This window comes from Trichosurus vulpecula, chromosome 2 (assembly GCF_011100635.1).
Source record: "Trichosurus vulpecula isolate mTriVul1 chromosome 2, mTriVul1.pri, whole genome shotgun sequence".
NCBI lineage: Eukaryota > Metazoa > Chordata > Mammalia > Diprotodontia > Phalangeridae > Trichosurus > Trichosurus vulpecula.
In genome coordinates, this window is record NC_050574.1 from 432,093,532 (window position 1) to 432,118,214 (window position 24,683).

Consider the following 24,683-nt stretch of genomic DNA (forward strand, 5'->3'; position numbering starts at 1 on the left):
GAGATGACACTTTTTTTACTTGGCTGCAGAGGGGAGAAGAGCAACAGATGAAAGGTAGAGAGAGGCAAATTTAGACTTGATTTAAGGGAAACCTGAGTTTAAATCTTGGTCAGATACTAGCTGTGTAATTATAGATTAGTCATTTAACCCCTGTTTCCTAATTACAGTAATGAAGACTAGCCTTCCTCCTTCATAAGGCTGTTATGAAGAAATTACTTTGCAAACCTTAAAGCACTATATAAATGTGAGTTTCTGGGTTGGATTTGTTGTTGTCGTTGTTTTTCACCACCCAAGTCCAAAATGTAGAAGGATGCCATTTCCCTAGTGCCCCTAAGATTCTTCTTCCTGTTAGCAACTCTTCTCGTAGCTCAACCAAGATGGCTGTTTGGCTGCTACCTTTATCCTTTCTCTCATCTTTTTCCTTCTTCCATGCCATCTTCTTCTAGATTCCCCAATGCAAACATTTTCCATTTCCTGCCTCCTCCAAATTCCTTCTTGTTCCCTTCTCCTGTGAAGTCTCTCATGGATAGTCCCCAGATGTTAACACCGCCACCATCCCCAATTTTACATGGTGTAGACTTGATGGTGGTGGGGCTAATTTCAAGGATAGGTTGCAATCTCATGAAAGAAAGTGAGCAGGGAGGCTGTCCAAGCACACCACATGGCAAGGGGAGGAGAACTGAACTGAGATGAAAGAGTTGCTTGGTGTTGTTAGCTTTCCCAAGTACTTGGAACCTTTAGAAAGGCCCTGGCAACTTCATTTGCTGTAGGCTCTCTATTGCCCAAGGTTGCAAGGCTTTCCAAAAATGATTAAAGACACACATAAGAAAACCCATGAGAACTCCAAGAATAAAAGCCAGCATCCTCGACAATATAGCCTCAAATTTACATTGTGGGAAGTCTTTAAAACTTGAGGTCAACATGACAATTAACGTGAATTTAGAAGTGGCACAGTAGCAATGAGAAAGTTATCATTTCCAATGTGAATTAGGAAGGCAGAGGTTATATAACCATGGACCAATAGATCTGGAAAGGACATCTAATTCATATGTCTAGAAAGTTACCAAACTATGTATACCCTTGACTATTACAAGGGCAGCACCCCAAAGAAATCAAAGGAAAAGGAGTTATGTACAAAATATTGTACACATCTGCACAAAAATATTTATAGCAGTTCTTTTCATGGTAGACAAAATTGGAAATTAAAGGGGTCTCCTATTGTGGAATAGCTAAACAAATTGCGGTATATGAAAGTAATGGAGTATGATTGTGCCTTAAGAAATGATGAAATGGACAATTTCAGAGTACACTGGGAAGACCTTTATGAACTGATGCAGACTGAACCAGGACAACAATTTATAGAATGATAACATTATAGAGAAAAGCCATTGTGAAAGACTTTAAAGCTCTGATCAACCCAATGATAAATGAGAAGTCCAAAAGAAGGAAGATGAGACATGCCAACGTGCCACCTCTCCTTGACAGGTGATACACTGAAAAATGAGACATAGATTTTTGAACATGACTAATGTTGGAATTCGTCTTGCCTGACTATGTAGAAGCGTATCAAGAGATATGGAATGTTTGCTTGTTTGTTCATTTGTTTGTTTGCTCAGTGAGGGGTGAGGGAGGGGGAGGGACAGATTAACAACAACAAAAATACTTGCTACCTGAAGAATTTGTTTTTAATTTTAAGAAATCATCTAGCTGAGCCACTTCATTTTACAAAGGCCCAGAGAAGTAAAGTCATTTGACCGTTACACGACTAGTTAGTGAGAGAGCCAAGATGGAAACCAAAGCAGGTAAGTGGCATGGTGGCTAGGATGTTGGCAGTTACTATGCTGGGGTTGTAGTTAGAGGTACACTGGTTTAAATTCTGCCTCAGACATTTACTAGTTGCATGACCCTACATAAGTCACTTACTCTCTCTCAGTCTTAATTTCCCCATCTGTAAATGAGAGGGTTGGCCTTGAAGGACTCTCCTGACTCCTTGCCTGCTCTCCTGTTAAACCACCCTGCTTTTCAACTGTCTGATTTTTGTGTTCCAATGTGCATTTGCCAAACCTGACACAATCAGGACCTCAAGGTTTTTAGAACACAATCTGCCAGACTCAGACGTTTGCTTTCAGCTCCAGTGATTTTTGCCTTTCCAAATGAATCTCTGCAAATAACACTGTGGACCCCAAGCAAACTTCTGAAGGAATCATCATTTAACCCAACACCAGCAAGTCAGTTGGAATGCTGAAGGATCCTTAATATCTTTTTATACACCACCTTTTATAGGAAGCTCTGCCTGACCTCCTAGTTGGCTAGCTCCGGGTCTCTTCAATTCAACTTGTACTTATCTATCTGTATGAAGGTTGTATCCCCGCCCCGCCCCGCCCCTCTCAGGGAATGTTAGCTCCTTGAGGGCAGAGGCTGTTGGGGATTTTCTCTTTTCCTCTCTGACCTCTCAGAGGTGTACCTCATAAGTGTTTAATAAATGCCAGTTGAATTAAATTAATTCTAGAGCTGTACTGAGGCCACAAAAGTATTATTTATTCTGGTCTTTAAGAAAGGCTCAGCGGGCACAAAGCAGTCCCTGAAACCAAGCCAATTTGTATATTGTGCATTCCCAAGAACAATTAAATGTTTGCTCTGGATACGTTTTGTTTTGTTTTGTGTTATGTAAAGGCACACAGTTTTATTGCCTAAGGCTTTGGAATTTCTTTCAAATAATTAAAAAAAAAACAAACCTTTCTTTGGCTTGAGACAAAATTGCTGGGTTACATATCCAAAGCAGAGTTTCCAAACAAGTGCTCTTTACAATCTTTGCTGCCTGTATTGTTCTGTAAGCCAAGGGCACACTTTGTTTAAAAGAATTAAGAATAGCGGAGGGAGAAGTGGGGTGACCCTGTGAAACAATTCTTCTGAAGTCTAGGACTACTTTTAACTGGCAGTGCAGATTGTAGCTGTTTATCTGTTTTGGTTTCTGAAATAACCGGGCATTTGTACAAGCTGCCAAAAGTGCTCCTAAGTCTGTGTGTGGTTTGGATGAGGGAATTCATTTTAATTCGTGGCATTTTCAAATTATCCAGACCACAAGGCTGACCACCTCAGAGTACAAAGCTGATCTCTTCTTTTCTCTCCGCTTTGGACTTTAGAATGTGGTCCAAAATGTGGCAAAATGCATTGTCCACGCTTAATTTGCAGAAACCTTGGAGCTATACACACAGCCATGATGTGTCAGCTCCCAAAAAGAAAACAACTCTATTAGCCTAATTCCATATATTAAATTACAAAGAAACAAATGATTCCCTTGGGAAAGAGGAGGACAACAGAAAGGGGAGTGGATATCTATGATCAAAATAAGGAATCTGCCTATCTACTTTCTCATTTTCCATTCTCTTTCCAAGTGATTTTAATAATAATTGTAACAGGTACACTTTGTGTTCCAGACCCTTGCCTAATAGACTGAAAAGACTATGAGCTGAAAATCCCCCTCCCCCTCTAAAGCGCGGAAAGCTCCTCAGTTCTCTCACTTCCCCTGGTAGTCTTCCAGGGCCATCTGGTTAGTTTTAGGGCATGTTTGCTTGTGTTTTTAGAACAATCAGCACTTTCCTCCTTTATTCTCTGAGCTCTGGAAAGCTGAACACTACTGAACTCAGAAATCTTCTTTGCCACAATTGGTGAGGCAGAAAGCTTTCACAATCTCCCTCTCCTCCACCCCCTTTCGCCTCAGAGGGGAGCAGATTCTCTACGACCTCCGAGATTTGACCGAAGACTAGATTCCACATTCCAAGTCACAGACTAGAAACTGAAAGCTATTTCCACGCTAAGAGACAAAATAAAGGGAAAAGGGGGCACCATTTGGGCCTGAACATCTGGCCTTCATTCACCTTTCTCAAGCGAGCTACTCCCGAGAATGCTTGGCAGCTACGGCTTTTCTGAATGTGGCTCCAACCTACCTCTCCAGACTTTGGATACCCTCATCTCCTTTGTGTATTGTACGCTCCAGGCAAATTGGCTTTCTTGCTATTCCTTGCACATGACAGTCTGTCTCTAGTCTCCACTGACTTTGCACTGGCTGTCCCCCATGCCTGGAATGCTTTCCCTTTTTACCTCCATCTCTTACGATCCTTGTGGCTGTTGTTCAGTCATGTCCGACTCTTCGCCACCCTGTGGACTATACTGTCCATGGCGTTTTCATGGCAACGATACTGGGATGGATCCCCATTTCCTTCTCCAGTGGATTAAGGCAAACAGGGGTTAAGTGACTTGCCCAGGGTCATAGAACTAGTAAGTCTCTAAGGCCAGATTGGAACACCATGCCCAGCACTCTGTCCACTGAGCCATCTAGCTGCCCTTTAGAATTCTAGTTTTCCTCAAAGTTCAGGTAAAATGCCACTTTCTACTTGAAGCCTTTCCTGATTTCCCACCCTCTCACTCCAGCTGCTAGTTCTTCCTACCCTATCCTCACCCCACAAAAAATTTACATTGTATTTATTTTTTATAAATTATACTTCTCTCTCTTTCTCTCTGTCTCTCTCTTGCATTCTCTCTCACTCTCTGTCTCTTTCTCTCTCTCTGTCTCTCTCTCTCTAGATAGAATGTAAGCCCTTTGAAAGCAGAGACTTTTATCTTTGTATCTCCCAGAGCCCAGTACCTGGCATATAGTAGGTGTTTAATAAATGCTTATTGATTGAGAGGAACCACTCTACTTGTATCCACCAATAACTTTTATTTAATCAGGAACAAATAGATTTCATCAAGGGTCTATGATGTCATCATTGTGGGAACCCCTTTACCAAGCTCACAGGCTAGCTATGAGGGAATAGATAGGTTTCAGAGAACTGCTTGAGGCTCAGAGAACTTGCTCATGCTCACGTAGCTAGCAAGTGAGAGAGTCAGGATTTGAACCCAGGTCTTCCTAACTTACCAAACTATACTGAATTGTCTCTTTAGAAGTTAAAAATGTTTCATGGAGAAGATGGTGGCTGGAAAGCAGGGACTTGCGTGAGCTCCCCGCCAGGTCCCTCCAAAAACCTATAAAAAATGGCTCTCAACAAATTCTAGAACTGCAGAACCCACAAAATAGCTGAGGGAAGCAGGGATCCAGTCCAGGACAGCCTGGATGGTGGCTGGATGAGGTCTATTGCACATGGAGTGGAGGGGAGCAGAGCTCAGTGTGGGAGGCCGCAGGACCAACCAGACCAGGAGCCAGGCAGAACAGGCCCTAGCACCCTGAATCAGTGAACTGTGGCAGCTACCAGATTTCTCAACCCACAAACACCAAAGACAACAGGGAGGGTTAGTGGAAAAAGCTGCGGGGGGAGGGGGGGCAGAGTTAGAGGTTTGGCCACCACCCCAGGGGCAGCAGGGGAGGTGCAGCTACAGAACTAGAGCTGCAGTTACTTCCAGCCCCGAGCCCATGTGGTGGGAGGAATTAAGTGGCAGATCAGAGCAGGAGTGCAGAGCCTGCTGAAGATTTGCATCAGGTCCGGGTTGGTGGTTCTTAAGGAAGAAGGAGTGCTGGGGTGGCAGAGCTGGCTGTATAGAAACAGCTCTGAAATCAATGGCGCATCCCCTCAAGCTTGGAACAAAGTACTCTTTGCTCTACAAGTAGTCATACCCCAACGAAAAACTCAAGGGTCAAGTAAGGTGGCTGGGAACATGGCCAGGCAGCGAAAATACACCCAGATTCAGTCTCACACTTTGGAATCCTTCTTTGGTGACAAAGAAGACAAAAACATATGCCCTGAAGAAGTCAACAAAGTCCAAGAGCCTATACAAAAAGCCTCCAAGAAAAACATGAACTGGTCTCAGGCCATGGAAGAGCTCAAAAAGGAGTTGGAAAAGCAAGTTAGAGAAGTAGAGGAAAAATTGGGACGAGAAATGAGAATGATGAAAGAAAACCATGAAAAACAAGTCAATGACTTGCTAAAGGAGACCCAAAGAAATACTGAAAAAAAATATTGAAGAAAACAATACTTTAAAAAATAGACTAACTCAAATGTCAAAAAAGAGCTCCAAAAAGCCAATGAGGAGAAGAATGCCTTGAAAGGCAGAATTACCCAAATGGAAAAGGAAGTCCAAAAGACCACTGAAGAAAATACCACCTTCAAAATTAGATTGGAGCAAGTGGAAGACAGTGACTTGATGAGAAATCAAGATATTATCAAACAGAACCAAAGGAATGAAAAATTGGAAGACAATGTCAAATATCTCATTGGAAAAACCACTGACCTGGAAAATAGATCCAGGAGAGACAATTTGAAAATTATTGGACTACCTGAAAGCCATGATCAAAAAAAGAGCCTAGATATCATCTTTCAAGAAATTATCAAGGATAATTGCCCTGATATTCTAGAGCCAGAGGGTCAAATAGAAAATGAAAGAATCCACAGATTGCCTCCTCAAATAGATCCCAAAAAGAAAACTCCTAGGAACATTGTTGCCAAATTCCAGAGTTCCCAGGTCAAGGAGAAAATACTGCAAGCAGCCAGAAAGAAACAATTTGAATATTGTGGAAACACAATCGGGATAACACAGGATCTAGCAGCTTCCACATTAAGGGACCGAAGGGCTTGGAATATGATATTGCGGAGGTCAATGGAGCTAGGATTAAAACCAAGAATCACCTACCTAGCAAAACTGAGTATCATGCTCCAAGGCAAAATATGGACTTTCAACAAAATAGAGGACTTTCAAGCTTTCTCAGTGAAAAGACCAGAGCTGAATAGAAAATCTGACTTTCAAACACAAGAATCAAGAGAAGCATGAAAAGGTAAACAAGAAAGAGGAATCATAAGGGACTTGCTAAAGTTGAACTGTTTTGTTTACATTCCTACATAGAAAGATGATGTGTATGATCATGAGACCTCAATATCATAGTAGCTGAAAGGAATATGCATATATATGTGTATTTATATATATATATATATATATATATATATATATGTGTGTGTGTGTGTGTGTGTACATATATATGTGTGTGTGTCTATGTATGTATATATGTAGGTGTATATATATATATGTATACATATATATACACACACAAAGGGCACAGGGTGAGTTGAATATGAAGGGATGATATCTAAAAAAATAAAATCAATTTAAGGGATAAGAGAGGAATATATTGAGAGAGGGAGAAAGGGAGAGATAGAATGGGATAAATTATCTCGCATAAAAGTGGCAAGAAAAAGTGGTTCTGTAGGAAGGGAAGAGGGGGCAGGTGAGGGGGTATGACTAAATCTTGCTCTCATCGGATTTGACCTGAGGAGGGAACACCATACACACTCAATTGCGTATCTTACCCCACAGGAAAGAAGGAGGAAGAAGATAAAAAAGGAGGGATGATAGAAGTGAGGGCAGACAGGGGGAGAAGGTAATAAAAAACAAACATTTTTGAAAAGGGACAGGGTCAAGGGAGAAAATTCAATAAAGGGGGATAGGTTAGGAAGGAGCAAAACATAGTTAATCTTTCACAACATGTGGAAGGGTTTTACATAATGATACGCATGTGGCCTATGTTGAATTGCTTGCCTTTTTAGGGAGGGTGGGTGGGGAGGGAAGAGGAGAGAGAATTTGGAACTCAAAGTTTTAAAAACAGAGGTTTAAAAAGAAAAACAACAACAAAAAAGTTTTTTTATGCAACTAGGAAATAAGATACACAGGCAATAGGGCATAGAAATTTAGCTTGCCCTACAAGAGAAGAAGGGAAAAGGGGATGGGAGGGGAGTGGGGTGACAGATAGGAGGGCTGACTGGGGAACGGGGCAACCAGAATATATGCCTTCTTGGAGTGGGGGGAGGGTAGAAATGGGGAAAAAATTTGTAATTCAAACTTTTGTGAAAATCAATGCTGAAAACTAAATATATTAAATAAATTTTAAAAAAATGATTCATGCAGAAGGGGAGTAAAACATTTTTGCTTTTTTCCTGTCCAAAACTAAAGGAAACTGTCCAGATCGTTCAGTTTAATATGTGACAAATAGAGGCCGTGAAGGTAACGGAACAGATCTGAGTGATGAATTAGGCCTGTCATCCCTGCTAAACTGATAGAGGAGGCAGTCGCACAGGTTGCCTCAGTGTGCTCAGGGCTAGCGCTGTGACAGAAAGGTTCAGACCCTAACTTTAGGCTGAGCCAATCAACTGGCTGTAGGATCAAAGCCTCTGACAGATACTCCCATGGCCAAAAGCAAACACTGCTGCTCATTAGTCAGTCCAGCCATACCTTACAAGACCATAGTTTTAGACCTGGAAAGAATCACAAGACCATATCTAAGTAGTTGTGGTGGATAGAGCAGTGGGCCTGGAGTCAGGAAGACCTAAATTTAAATTGCTGTGTGATCCTGGGCAAATTACTTAAATTCTATCTACCTCAATTTCTCTACCTCCTAGGGTTACTGTGAGGATCAAATAAGTGCTTAGCACAGTGCCTGGTATACAGTAGGCACTTAATAAATGCCTGTTTCCTTCCTGCTATTGAATAATAGATCTACAGTTTGAAGGGACTTCAGAGGGTCATCTAGTCAAACCCCCTCATTTTATAGATGAGTTAACTGAGGCCTAAAGAAGTTAAATAATCTGTCCAAGGACACACTGAGGAAGGCCTCTGGTCATCTAATCCAAACTCCTAATTTTATAGATAAGGTGATTAAGGTTCAGAGAAGTTGACAGTCAATAGATAAAACATTTATTAAGCACCTCTTATGTACTAGGCACTTTCAAAAAAAGGCAAAGACAGTCCCTGTCCTCAAGGAGGTAGTCTAATAGTGGAGGGAACATGCCATCAACCATGTACAAACAAGCTATATGCAGGATAAACAGGAACTAATCAATAGAGGGAAGGTCTCAGAATTAAGGGGGATCGGGAAGGGTTTCCTGTGGCTGGCACTTGAAGGAAGTCAGGGGAGGCAGAGATGAGGAGGGAGAGAATTTCAGGTATGACGGATAGCCAGTGAAAATGGGAGATGGGAGCATCTTGTTGGAGGAACATCGAGGAGGTCAGAATACTGGATGCGTGAGGTGGGGGTTTAAAGTTTAAGAAGCCTAAGGGGCAGCTAGGTGGTCCAGTGAGTAGAACACCAGCCCTGGAGTCAGGAGGACCTGAGTTCAAATATGACCTCAGATACTTGACACATTTACTAGCTGTGTGACCTTGGACAAGTCACTTAACCCTAATTGCCCTGCCCTCCCCCCTCCAAAAAAAAAATAAGTAAAGTTTAAGAAGCCTGGAAAGATAGCTGGAGAGGAGACATGTTATAAAGGGCTTTAACGTCCAACAGGGCTTTATATTTGATCCTGCAGGTGATAAGGAATCACTGGAGTTTAGGAGGTGACATCGCCAGACCTGTGCTTTAGGAAGGTCACTTTGATAGCTGAGTAGGGGATGGACTAGAGAGGGGAGAGACTTGAGACAGAAAAAAAAAACACTGGGCAGGCTGATGTAGTAGTCCAGGGGAGAGGTGATGAAGACCCGGAACCAGGGTCAGAGGCATCAGAGGAGAGAAGGAGGCATACGCAGGAGATGTTAAAAGGTAAATTCCACAGATCTTAGTAACAGACAACACATGCAGAGTGAGAAAGTGAGGTGTAGAACATGATATCCAGGTTGTGATCACGGGGACGAGGAGGTGGGTGCTATTAGTTATTCCCGTTTTACAGATGAGGAAACGGAGACAGAGGTTAAGTGACTTAGCCAGGGTCATACAACTCCTAAGTGTCTGAAGCTGGATTTGAACTCAGGTGTTCATGACTCTAGGTCCACTGCTCTGTGCACTGTGCACCTGGCTGCCTCTGGAAGCAAAGCTACTGATAATGTACTATAGAGATTCAAGCTAGGTATAGTGCACAGAGAGCTAGATTTGGAGTCAGAAAGACCTTGGTCAGAATCCTACCTCTGACCTTTCCTTTGTTGTTGTTCAGTTGTGACTGTCTCTTCATGACCCCATTTAGGGTTTTCTTGGCAAATACACTGGAGTGGTTTGCTACTTCCTTCTCCAGCTCATTTTACAGATGAGGAAATTGTCTCTATAGAGAGACAACAGTGGAGAAACAAACCTATAAACCAATGTCCCTAATGAATAGTGATACCAAAAATACTAAATAAATATTAACAAAAAAGTCACAATAACATACTAAAAACATTATACATTATGACCAAGTTGAAAATGTACTAGAAATGCAGAGTTCATTCAATATAATGAAAACCTATTAACATATAATAGACCCTATTAACGATAAAAATAATTTAAAAACACATAATTATATTAATACATATTGAAAAAACTTTTGACAAAATTCAGCATCCACTTCTGTTTAAAACAGTAGAAAGCATAGGAATAAATGGACCTTTCCTTAATATGCAAGTAGTATTTACTTAAATATGAGGGCCAACTTTACAAATATTGGAGAAATATGAGAGGCCCTTTCTCAATAAGATCAAGGATAAAGCAAGGATGTATATTTTCATTATTACAATTTGATATAGTTCTGAAAATGCTAACTCTAGCACTATGAAAAGATAAGGAAATTGAGGAGATATAGCAAAACGGGAAACAAAATTACTATTTCTTAAAGATGATAGAATGGTGTATGTAGAAAACCCAAGAGAGTCAGCTAAAAATTATTTAAACAATAAACTCATCAATTTAATTGCAGAACATAAAATAAATTCACATAAATCATCAGCATTTCTGTATATTACCAACCAAACTCAACAGGAAGAGAAAGAGAAATTACATTCAAAATAACTACAGAATGTACAAAATTTGTAGGAGTCTACCACAAAATACACCAAGAAAAACTATAGAGATACAACTGCAAAATAATCTTTAAAGAAATACACACTTAAATAATTGTAGAAATATCAATTATTCATGGGTAAGCCATGCCAATAAAATAAAAATGACAATACTGTTTAAGTTTCTTTACTTATTCAATACTGTATTAATCGAGCTACCAAATGATTACTTTACCAAGCTAGGGGGAAAAAAACTAATTAAAAAATTCACCTGGAGTTAAAAAAAGTTAAAGAATCTCAAGAGAAATAATGAAAAACAGTGAGAAGGAAAGGAGCCAAGGAGTATCAGATCTCAAGTTATCTTACAAAGTAAAGCTCTTTTATAGTGGACAAGCAAAAGAAAAGTTGAACAATGGGCCATATAGGAACACAAGATCCAAAACCAAATGAACATAGTGGCAGAAAAATGAGAAACTGAAAGACCTTAACTATTGGGATAAAAACTCAACATTTGACAAAAACTGTTGGGCAAACTGGAAAGCAGTCTGGCAGAAACTATGTTTAGATGAACATTTCATATCATATATCATCATAAACTCCAAATGGATATATAACTTATACAGAAAAGTTTATATCATAAATAAAAAAAAGGAAAGAAAGTACTTTTTACAACTATGGATAGATAAATCATCAACTCAGAAAAAAAAGCCTTTGCGATAAGTTTCTCCAATAATCTCTGACATCTAATATGTATAAAGAACTAATTCAAATATACAAGAATTAGAACCAATATCCAATATGTAAATGGACAATGGATCTGAAGAGGTAATTCTCAAAAGAAAATCTAGTTATCAATAACCATATCAAACTGCAACAAATTACAAACAACTCCAAGGTTCTACCACAAACCCATCAGATTGGAAAAGACGACAAAAAGGAAAAAGGCAATTTGGGGGGGATCTCTGCAGAAAGAGGCATCCTAATGTACTGCTGTTCAATGTGTGAAGTGATCCTACAATTCTGGAAGGCAATTTAACCACAGGCAAAAAGTCCCTAAATTATGCATGCCTTTTGATCTAATAACACTACTAAACACATTCCTCCAAGAGACCAAAGAAATATAAAAATATTCACAGCAGTAATTTTTGTTGGAGCAAAGAACTGGCAGCTCAGAGACTTTCTCTCAATTGGGGTATGGCTGAACAAATTATAGTACATGAATTTAAATAGAATTCATTGCTCATTAAAAGATGACTAAGGGGACATTTTCAGAGAAACCTGGGAAGAAGCGTGAAATGATACGGAGCAAAGTGAACAGAATTTTTAAAACTGTACAATGAGTATTATATCATACTGAAAAACAACTCTGAAAAACTTGGGAACTCTGATCAATACAGCGTTGCTGGTCAGTCGTTTGCAGTCATGTCCAATTCTTTGTGACCCCATTTAGGGCCTTCTTGGCAGACGTACTGCAGTGGATTTTCCATTTCCTTCTCCAGCTCATTTTATAGATGAAGAATCTGAGGCAAACAGGGTTAAGCCACTTGCCCAGGGTCACACAGCTAGTTAAGTATCTGAGGACAGATTTGAACTTGGGAAGATGAGTCTTCCTGGCTCCAGGCCCAGTGCTCTGTGCACTATGGCACCATCTAGTCGCCATGATCAATGCAATGCCCTACCATAACTCCAGAGGACTGATGAAGCACACTTTGTACATCTTGACACAAAGTTGATGAACTGGAGGAGAAGAATGAAGCAAATATTTTCAGACATGGCCAGCATGTGGACATGTTTTGCTCGACCACACCAACTTATTGCAGGGGAGAATTTGTTTTTTGGTGATATTTTGCTTGGTTTTTATTTTTGTTTTGGATGGGAGAGAATTGAGCAGAACAGAAAGGCTAGGATTATCAGTGCCAAAAAATAACAAGGAAAGAGGAGCATCAATGAAGCATTTAAAGAAAATTCATAGAATAGATTGGGAGGTGGTTTAGAGGACAAGAAGACAAAATGAGGCAATGTGGAACTAAGGTGATGGATGGCATATATACTTTAAAAACAACACCCATGTCAGGCAATGGATACAGCAATGGGCTTGGAGTCAGCAGGAAGATCCAAGTTCAAATCCTGTTGTAGACAACTACTAGTTGTGTGACCCTGGCCAAGTAAGATACTTAACCACAATAAACCTCAGTTTCCTAATCTCTCAAATGAGGGTTTGGGTTCATTGGTCTCTAAGGTTCCCCCCGGGCCCAAATCTTTTCTTATAACCCAAACTATGCTCAATATACTTTGTAGTTTCAAATACAGCCCTCTTTTCTTCTATACATGAGGAAACGTCTGTTTTTGTTGGTACTTGTCAAAAACAGAATAATAAAAAATTATAAATGATGATTAAAAGATATCTAGGTGGGAAATATCATTGCTTCTAAACAAAGCATATTATGCCTGTGCTTTTCTGAAGATTGAAATGTCTTACCAACACACATGGCTGGTCGGCCGCTCCAAGACTTGTTGTCCATGCACACGACTGTGCGTTCTCCTTTCAGTGTGTATCCTGGGGTACAATAGTACTCACATCGGGAGTTAAAGTATGCACCATCTATGCATTTAAATCCCCCATTAGCTGGCATAGAAAGGGTAGGGCATCGCTTTTCTGAAAGAGAAAATCAGACGCGAGCTATCCTTTATTTTCTATCGAGTGATGTCTCTTATGCCTAAGAATTCCACCATTCAGTGGAGACACTAGAACACAATTCCAAATGAAAGACTTAGATAAACAATGATTATGAATTTTTCTCCCTTGAACTCGAACCTATTCTAGACAAATATCATGGTGTTTCATTATCATGAATCACATTCAAATGGTAGAATGTACCTGTTTTATTTATACTCTGGCTTCTCCAGTCAATGACAGTTTTTGTTTTTTGGTTTTTTTTTTTTTGCTTTTGCAACCCAATGGTTTTTAACAAAAGCCCCTAGTTACATGCCAGTTACACAAAGGAAGATGAACAAATAAATAAGCACATGAAGGACAGAAGTCACAAAGGAGTCAAAAGGGGATAAATGACTCACGTTTACACAGAACCTTGTCTGACCACCTTTTGTTTAGCTGGCAAGTCAGCTGGGAAGAGCCATGCAGCTCATATCCCTTGCGACATCGAACATCACATCTTGTCCCCAAGACATTTTTGTAGTATCCTCCATGAGGCGCTCTGCAGTATACATCACCGTACTTGACTTTGATGGGAGAGCACCATGGGGTGTCTGGGAATAACAGAAACAAGACAAACACATGAAGAGAAGTTTTCTAAAATGTGCTGCTACTTCACATTTACTGCTAACCTCTCCCTCCTCTAGACTCCTAAGTCTCCACTTATTAGCCACTCACTATTTACTTGCTTACTAAACTGTCAGCTCCTTGAAGGCAGGGACTGTTTCAATTTTTTTATTGTACTCCCAGGGCCTGGCACAGTGTCTTAAAAATGGTAGGTGATTAATACATGTTTTTTAAAATTAAATTGAAAAGTAAACTGTTAACAATGTTTGCATGTTTTATGCTCCCCAATTAGAGTAGAAGTTCCTTGAAAGTTTATATTTATGTAGGTAACTTAAATATCTTATACGCAAAAATTACATAAATGGAATAGTAAGAATAGTTTAGAATAACTAGATGTTAAAGTCACCTAGTCCAGCCTGTCATTTTATGTATAGGGAGCTTTCAGAGAGGTGAAGTCTCTTTGTCCAAGGTCACACAGATAGCAAGTGGCAGGGACAAGATTCAAACCTAGGCTAATAGGATCCTATAATTAAAGCTAGAAGGAATCTCAGAAACCATCAAGTCCAACATATTCATTTTACAGATAGGGAAACTGAGTCCTAGTGTGATTAAATGAAATGTCCAAGGTTACCTAGTAGGTATCAGAGTCAGGATTTGAACTTAGGTCTTCCTGATTTCATTTCTAACACTCTATCCACTAAGTCATATTAGCTGAAACTCAGGCTTCCTCCCTTTCAATTCCAGCCCTCTTCTCACTACCCAATCACATTTTTGTACATGCCACATAGTTCCAAGCATAGTGTTATGTAGAGAGCAGGCATTCAATAAACATTGGCTGGCTGAGTGACTTTGGGTTTACCCTCAATATATGCAAACTTCTTAAAAAAAGGCCTTGTTGTAAACAGAAGGTTCAGCCATCAATTCATTTGGCTTAACTTCTTTTAGAGCATCAATGGTAGAGGATGGCCACCACGATCATAAGTTTTCCCTGGGAACTTACACCACAGGAGCCTACGTAGAGAGCTGCAGTCAAAGCATGCTCCCCAAACATCACAGAACCAGGAATTTAGGGCTGCAAGGGGCAGAATCTAGTATTTAGTAATCAATTCCCCCCTTTTTAAAGAGGAGAAAAGAAAGGCCCAGAGAGACAATATCTCCCTGATATTAAATCGCAGACCTGGAAGGTTGCTGACTAATGAATATCCAGTATTTTTCCCCTTGGTTGCTGACCATACAAAATCATGTCTCTTTCCCCCTCTGTCATGGGGGACAGGGGAAGGAAACTAAGCAATGTTAGATCTGAGATGGAAAATCCCTCATTGGGGAATGCACTGATTCTGAATGATTAACCTACCAGGGAAGAGGTCAACCAGCTGGTATAAACCTGTTGACCTTTACCCTCACTATTCCATTTCAGCACTGAGGTCTAGCTCATCACCCGGGCCGTGAGCACCTGAGCTTTCTAAGGTGTGGAGTAAGGGTGCCACCATGTGGACAGCGAGTGTGTAGAGAATCAGTGTTCATTCGGGCATGTCCAGACTGGCTTTAACACACCTGCTCAGCCAGAGAAAGCAACGACCTCCCATCGTGTGTAGTATTGCCCTTAGCAGCATTAGTGTCTTATCATCTCCCTTAGCAGACACAAGCATCCCGTAATATGCAGCAAGTATTTATTTCTGTGTCCCAAAGTCAAGGCCAATGATGAGCAATTGGATGTCTCACGTGGGAATGACGATTTCGGCACTTCGGCAAGAGCTAAGAGTTCGCTTGAGCTCATATGCACACGGTGGGTCCCCCTCTCTGTATCTACAGTCCCACAAGGGGACTTTGTGCTGAGGAGCCGGTGAAGAAACTACGAAAACTTGGCCTTGACATGAGAACACTTTCAGGGGATGTAAGAGTTGCTTTCCAGAATCTGAAGGGCTATGATATGTAACACAAATAAGATTAACTCTGTTTAACCCCAGAAGGCCTAATTAGGAGCCATGGGTAGAATTTGCATGAAGGCAAATTTATGTTTGATTTAAAAGCTTCCAAACAAACAGCGCTATTTAAAAATGAAACAGACGGAAGATAGCGTATTTTTCTTCCTGAAACACCTCCAGTAAATTCAGGATGATCTCGAGTATTTTGGAAGGGACTTTTTTTTCCAGGTATGGACTAGGACTAGATGGCCGCTAAGTCCATTCCAACTCAAATCTTGTGTTTCCAAAGTTTCACTCCTTATCCCTCTAAAGGCTCAATGTATAATATATATGCATATGTATGTATGTATATGTATACACACATATATATATATATATTGTACATGTGCGTGTATATATAATATATACATATATACAAATTTAAAATATACTAGGTATAGAATTTATAAGAAGCAACATGGTGTGGGAGAAAGATGTCAGGCCTTGGAGTCAAGAAGGCCTCAGTTCAAGTCCTCAGGGCCTCTGCCACATTCTAGATGTGTGACCAGGTCTCTGTGCCCCAGAAACCAAGATTATAAATTACAAAAGTGTTGCCGAGTTACATCAGTCGAGGGTGTTTCCATACCGGGAATCCCCTCTATTGATGAAATCTAGACCCAAGAAAAAGTATATCATAAATGGCCTCCTTCTGTGCTATAACTCTCAGTAGACGAGTGTCTGATTGGACCAGAGATGCTAAGTGCTCTTTAGACATGGCCTGATCGGGTTTAAATTCACATTCTAGGACACAAATGAACTCGAATGCAGATTAGAACATGTGCTAAGTGCACTGGTGCAGACCAACTGCACTGGGAGGTCCCAGGAAGGAAAGAGCATGTCCAAATCACCAGCAGAGCTGGGGGTGCTAAGCAAAGACTCGAAATTCCCCACTGAAGAAAAGATTTTCCTTATGGTCCCTTTGCTCATTTATTCCTTCTAATGGCTTCTAATGGATCAAATAAGATAATAACTGCAAAAGCAATGAGTACCTGGCACATCATAGGCTCCAGATAAATGCTTATTCCCTTCTTTTCCTAACCCTCCAGACTGAATAAATCAACTTTTAATTCTGGCCTCACCCTTTCTACAAAGAATCTTCTACGTCTTTAAAGGAAAGCTTAAAATGTGCTATAAAAAAAGGGGACATTGAAGGCAGGATCAACAGTTTGCTCTCTATTTTAAATTAATGTTATGCTATACACTTCTGCTAAACTACACATAAAATTATTTCAGAAGAAAAACATGCATAGTACGGTGTCCTGCCCTTACCCGGAAAAGCAAGCCCAGAGATCTTGATGCAGCGCGTACTTAGTAGGTGTCACACTTCTAGACTTACCTTCGGTCTCACCCAGCGTTGATGGCAGCATAATATCCAAATAACATGCTGTTTTTTAATATGCATGGATAAACCTCTTGTGTTCTTTTTACTGCTCAAACCTCAGCTATCAGATTGGCTTACTTTTTACAAGGCAGCTCTTTGAGATGATGTTTTTCCAGGTTACCAACCAACATTACAATGACAGTAATTAATATTTCAGCTGAATGACTTGAATTCAATTTTTCAGACATAAGCATTGGCATAAAGTGAGTTGAGAGTGTATTTACACAGAGGTTAGAAGGACTTTCTTTTAAAAAGACATATCAATCAGGGATAAAGTTAGAAAAATTCCCAAGGCATCTATATGTTGTTTTTTTCTTGGTCTGTTTTTTTAATGAGAAATGGGCAAATATAAACATGTGTGTATGTATATGTATAACTATGTATATACACATATACACATGTATTCATACATTCCTATGCATATATGTATATATGTATATATGTGTGTGTATATATATATATACACATACAGCATACATACATGTGTGTACATAAAACACAGGGTGGTTTTGGGTTAGTATTCATTTGGACCAGTCTCCTATACTTTTTGCATCTCCAGTTCTGTACCATATGATTTAAAGTTCAGAATGATGCACTGAGACTCTTAATCATGGAGGAAAGATTCAATTATTTTCACCACATAGTATTTACTAAACACAAGACATGTGCACTAATGTATTTTAAGTATTCAATAACAAAGGTTCCAAAAACCACAAGAAAGGTTTTGTTTTTAATGCTTAGTTAATTAACAATAGTTATCACAACAACAACAACAACAAAGGTTTGGTATTGACCTCTTAGAATTAGGAGATGCAGTTAACCAGAACAGTCCATCTATCCCCCAGGCTTTCTGGATTCCCAGTGCTTTCCTGAATTCCCCCGGTAGCCAAGCCACCACATTAAATCTGTCATAGACAGTTATTTAAAATTTAAAATTTTATTTATTTTTTATTCATTTAAAATTTTATTTATACTTAAAAGTCACAACTTTATGAAGAGAGTAATTCAAGGAAGAGTTTTTGTGTTGTTTTGTATCAGAGTTTGACTTTATTTGGTGTGAAGAGTTTCCAGTGAGGCAAACATTCTCTAACTTTAATTGAGAGTTGCTAGGGGCACTGACTGGTTAAGTGACTTACAGACAGGGCAGAAACAGGATTTGAACCCACGTTTTCCTGCCTCTCCAGTCCTCTATATCCAGCATGCCATACTTCTTCCCATAGTTATTTGATTTTTCCCCCAAATGCATTTCAGTATATTGGAAAGCTTGTGAAGCTCCGACTTGTGGGATTTTACTTGTTTCGGAGCTAGCATGAGTTACTTTAATACTTCCAAGATGTTAAATTTAGCAGAACAGTGCAATATACTGTCCTCTTGCCAAAATGTGGACAGGTTCCTTGGGGAAAATGCCACGGTGGAACTTTGTTAACTAATTTTCCTCAAATTATCCCCACTGGAGAGGAGCCAGAATGCAAACACATACATTCTGTCTTTGTCCCGGGTTTCCCTGAAGTTAAAAAAAAAGCAGCAAGCAATGCCCCTTTTCAAGCACACTTACCTGGTCCTGGTGGTAAGGGGAGGAGGATTTAGTTAATTGGAATTGCCTGAACTGTTTGTCTAATTTGAGGTGAGTGTGGTTATTTCCCAGGCTATATTTTCTCTGGGGTGTATACTTAATTCCACATTTCAGGGATTAAAATGGAATATAAACTGCTTAAGGGCAAGAACTGTGTCACTTTAGACTTTGTAATTCCAAAGCTTAGCACAGTGCCTGACATACTGCAGGTGCATCATAACTGCTTGTTGGTTGGTTTACTGATCAACCGATAAACCAGCATTCTCAACCAGCTTATGAAAATCAAGCTTCCTTATTCCCAGGGCCTTTGTGGCACCACTTCCATATTCCATTTCCCCTGACTTAGGAACTGTCAACCATTCTCAGTAGAATGCAGGAATCGGGGAAAGACTCCTCTCAGCTTGATTTTCATTTCATAAGCCATAGAACGTCCTGGTAGGAATAAGAGTAATACAGAAGAAACTGACTTAGGAGAATAAAATGACCAGCAGGTGAGGAACACTTTGACATTCTCCACAGCTCTCCTTTGTGCATGTGTCTCACCAGAACTTAAGCATGCCCTGTGGTCACTTTATTTCTGTCTGCTCAGAAGGGGGCAGAGAATAATGTTCCTGGCATCAGCAGAATTCCATTAGCATACAAGCAAAGCATTCACCTTTCTGTCTAGGGTATGAAAACACATCTTCGTCATCTTCTAGCGGTGAGTATCCCGAACCTACAATAAAACAAAGAAGAAGGAGGAAAACTACAGGAAGAAAAGCCATATGGTATATATATATGCTTACATATATACACATATTCCATTCTGAAAGCGATGCTTCGGCATCATTCATGCAGGGGATATTAGAATGCAGAGCCAGGAGCCAAAGCTTCCGTGGCCGTTCGTTAAGTCATGGTGGCCACTTAGAGTAAGCTCTGTCATGCTAGACTTTTGCCAGAGCCCCATCTGAATGAGATTCAAGTTGTTCTGAGGCACCACAGGCCAACTGCATTTCTGGATTCAGTAGGGAAAAAGACAGGGAGATATGCGTCTGCTCGAAGATGATGCCAATGTATACAGTCTACATGCCAATGAAATGCAGTAAAATGCTTTCCAGCCAACCCACTGCTCCTCTAGAATTAAAAGAAACCTCCAGGAACAGTGGGTGCTTATGTTACCTGAAAATTGGCATATCCCATGAAATAAGTTTGGGTGGAGGAGAGAAAAAAGGGATCAGATTTCTCAGCTTGAATGTCAGAAGGCTCTCAAAATAAGCTGCATTGCTGTATGCAGCAATTTAGAGAACCTAAGAGAGGTTTTCTAAATTCTCTAAATTGAATTCTCATACATTATGTATATATATATATATATATATATATATATATATGTATATATATATATGTATTTTTCATATATATGGAACTTTATATACACACAAATATAAAGTTCCCTATATATACATATATATGTACATAGAACTTTTTTTAACTTCTGACAAAGGGAAATTCTCAGTAAGATTGCTTGATAAATTTTGCAAACTCAATACTATTGTGGGGGGGGCGAACAATGGAGAGAATGTATTTACCTCCTTTCTTTTCTTTTCTCTCATTTATACTTGTTTGTTTTTACAGAACAACTAATTTGGAATGTGGGGTTGTATCCTTTGGAAAGCATTTGAAAGGAAGCTCCAGGAAGCGGAGGATTCTTAATCCTCACAGCTGCTTTTGGTTTCTAATGTCACACAGCTCATCCTCAATACATGGGGGACTTCACCCTCTAGTTTTCATTCACTGGTCACTAGTGTTTGCCTTGTTCAAGTTATGATCATCACTAGCCACAAAAAAGTGACTTCCACTGGAGGTGCCTGAAACTGTACCATATAAGATGATTCCCTAAGAGCGTTGAACCCCTTTCTGGGTCTCAGGGATGAACCTTCTGGTTCTCCTTCCCCGCACTTCAGCTTTAGATGAGAGGGGAAAGGGTTGCCAGAGAGAGTCATAGAAGGTGATGTAGAAATTGTACATTTCCCCTGTAGGGACAGGAAGGTTTATGGCAATTCCCAGTCCTAACTTGTCTTCCCAGGGCTGTCATCTTTCCAAACTGACCCAGCTACCTTGAACTAAAGATGTTTAGAGATTTCAAAGTGGTCATTAAGCCACATCAGAAAACGAATGAGCATCTCAACTAAGTCCAGTAGTCATCATCATAGGGAAAACTCTGCAGGAGACCAGAAATATTTCAGAACTTCCTCCTTTCCAATATATGTTGTCTTAGGAGCTAAATCTATACGCCTGACCCCAATGGCAGAAGGACTATATGATCCTCCAACCCCATGAGGTTAACTTAGAAATCCTAAGCCAGAAGCCAATGTGGAAAATGTATCTCCTGAAGCCCCATAAACACTACTGTTGCTGTTTAATTGTCTTCAGTTGTATCCAATTCTACATGACCCTTTTTGGGGCTTTTCTTGGCAAAGATACTGGAGTGGTTTGCCATCTCTCTCCAAATCATTTTATAGAAGAGGTAACTAAGGCAAACAGGGTCAAGTGACTTGTCCAAGGTTATAAATCTAGTAAGTGTCTGAGGTCACATTTGAACTCAGGTCTTCCTGACTTCAGTTCTGTATTCTATCTACTGTTCCACCCTCACTGCCCACCTCATAAACATACAGTCTATAAAACCAGAGAGAGATATTCTTGATCCATCCCTGGAATTAAACAGAGAGAACATCTCTAACCATTTAGGAGCCAACTCAGAATGTAGAAGCAATTTTAATAACAATAACCACCAACACACTTATATAGCACTTTGAGATTTTAAAGGGAATATATATTATACATATATTGTGTATATACATACACACATATATTAAATAATCTCATTTTATCCTCACAACCCTGGGAAGTAGGTGCTATCTTCATTTTACAGATGGGGAGACTGAGACAGATAGTGGTTAAGTGACTTGATAGCAATAATGGAAATTCCAATTCACTTTTCAGACACTGGGACTCTCATTCACTCCCATTGTTCAGCTGGAGAGAAGAAAACCATTGGGTACATTGCCTTACTCTGCTTGATAGCTGTGTTTTTAAAAAATCAAAATCAATGAAGTTAAAAAAGACAAATTGTGTGATTCAAATTGTCATAGAATCTAATTCTCCATTCTCCAGAAAAGACCCATACCCCAGTATGTTTTCTCCCCAGGAATCGATGTTGCCATAAGAAGAGAAACTTGTGAGGGAAGAATTTAGCATTTTAAAGTGTGGGGTGTACCTCTCTCCTGCTCTATACCGCAGGTGGTCACAAATAGGTCTCCCTGGCTTCCATGAAAATGAACTTTTCACATAACCATATTCAGACTTCAGTACATTTGCCTACTAGTGGCATCAAGGGTAAAAGATGTTATAACACAAGCTCTGCACAAGTTCCTTTTTAAAAGACCAGATTGTTTGCTCAAAGAAAGAAAAACTGAGACAGAGTTAGAAAATAGTCAACAGAGTGCTCACAATGAATTAAAAACCATATGGATCCAACAGATGGTACAAAGAGTCATTGTTCCTTTGGCACCAAGGTTTTTTATTCTACCTGGGGAAATGAACAGAGCCTTTTGTTTCCCGTGAATGGCCCCTCGGCTGTCCCATTAATTTGCACATTCTTTAAACAGAACTTAGTTAAAAGTTTCAGGATGTCTGAATCTAGAATCCAGACTGCTTTTGGCTTACAGGTACATCTATTAACTAATTCCTTTTTACTGTGAAATGTTCACGAGTAAGGCCATACTAATCCAAGTTGGAGAACCCTGCCTGTGGAACTCTCTTTCCATGAGTTAATATTTATATTGGTTGATTTTTTTTTCACTTGTGTATTTATTTAATCTAATTACCCTGAATTACAGTCTCAATGAACTTGGGGAGAAGTGTCATACACAGTTAAAGTTGTTTCTAATGCACAGTGTGCCTGACACATAATAAATACTTCTAAAATGCTTGTTGATTTGATTTGGTGACCCCCAGAAGGAAAAATTAAAGTCCTTTCCCCAAAATTTTCCATAGGTATGAGTGAGATAGTGAAGGCCTCTCATGAAATCTAAAACTCAGCTTTCTCCTTAAGTTTTTCTGTAAGACAAGTTAGTGACCTGGGAAGACAAGTTAGTGACCATGGGATCCCCTGAGAATAAGAATAGGACATAGGATGCTTACATCCTGTGTATTTACTGAAGGGCGAGGGGCCCAAAAGAAAGGATAGATGCAAACATCTGGCCAGAAGGCCAGATGTGAGAAATGTTCGGGAAAGACCAGGAAGATGTAGGAATGGTGGGAGAATAGGTTCACCATCTGTTACAGATGTAAGAATGGTGGGAAGGTTAGGTTTGTCACCTACTTGTCAAAAATAACCACAAAATTTGTTCTTTGTCATTGTCACTGGGGTAGATTTATCCCTTTCCAGATTGTACCCTCAAGGCTTGTAATTTTGAACTGAGAGGAAGAAGGGGGGAGGAAATCGTGGTTAGGTTCCTATAAAAGAACCTGAATTTTCTGTGCTCAGCACGCTCTGACACTGAGAGGACCCATGGTGTTCTTGGTGCCTGAGTTGCCCTTTCCCAGGGGATCATAATAAAATCCTTTCTACTTTCTACCTGAGATGCCTCTGATTTTAATTCATCAACTATTCCACACAGATAGAAGCAGGAAGCTTCAAAAAATCTGGGTTTTGTCATTCCCTTGAATTTCTACATTATTTGTCTGTACTCTTCAATTAGTAACTATCCCAATATTCTCTTAAGTATCTTTTTATATGTCTCCCAAACTGGGTTGTAAGCTCCCTAAAGGAAGAAGTAGAACTTGTACTACCCCCAGAAGGCCAGCACAGTAGTCTATCTATAAGAGGTACTTGCTAATTATTTGTGGATAATGATACTTATAATACAATAGGGAAAAATTATCAAACACACACAGTTGATGAGTGTAATACCCAGAACTATAACTAGCAGTTTTGGGGCCTACAGCAAGCAGCATTAAATGTGTCTTCAAATCAGTTTTGGAATTCATGATGTGAAGATAATGCGAAAAGGAAATTTGGGAGGGGAGAACTTGGGAAACTCTCTGCACTTTGGTTGAGGGCAACAGACCCTTACCCCATCTAGCAAGAGACCTCAAGGCACCACAAGACACTAGATAAGGAGAAGATTACTACCAAGTAGGGAATAGAGCAAAACATTCCAGGGAGGAGAGGAAGTATGCTATCTGATAGCCTACTATTTTAAACTAATTATTCTTGCTAACTACGGGCTAAGCCTAGTTTCTACGCTGCTAAAGTAATGCATATGTGTCAAAATGTTAAAGTAACAAATTTCAGTATTGCAGAATCTTTTTAAATAATTATTTTAGTCTTGTGCCTTCTAAATTTCAGCGCCATGTGGCAAAACTCTGATTGTCCTCTCTTAGTTATGGCTCTGATAGTGCCTTTAACTAAATGGCTGCAAATCACCAGAGTAAAAGAAAATCAGTCCAATTGCTTGCAGCTGCAAATCAGCGAGAGGCGGAATGACTTAACTTGGTGATGATGGAGGGATGGCAGTGGTTATTATATAACAAGCATGCTTCCTTATCTTTGCACTTATTATTCCTTCTCCACTTCTCATAGGTTTAAAAGCAGCTAGTTTTCTGAATACTTCTGCCAGTCACACATTACTTCTGGTGTTCTTATATTAATCTTTGAGCCTTACCACAAAAACAGCCTCTTCACCAGAACACGATTTGAGTAAAATAGAAAACTTTATA

At 39.8% G+C, this 24,683-nt stretch overlaps 1 protein-coding gene across 1 annotated transcript in view; it reads right to left on the bottom strand.

The window, feature by feature from the left end:
• The window catches only part of SRPX (sushi repeat containing protein X-linked), a 118,205-nt gene that overhangs the window by 26,388 nt on the left and 67,134 nt on the right, over positions 1-24,683 (bottom strand). The window contains exons 2-4 of the mRNA XM_036744549.1: positions 19,579-19,638; positions 13,801-13,992; positions 13,205-13,381 (exon numbers count right to left, since the gene is read on the bottom strand). Coding sequence (XP_036600444.1) covers positions 13,205-13,381; positions 13,801-13,992; positions 19,579-19,638 — 429 coding nt within the window. The remainder of the gene's footprint in view (positions 1-13,204; positions 13,382-13,800; positions 13,993-19,578; positions 19,639-24,683) is intronic.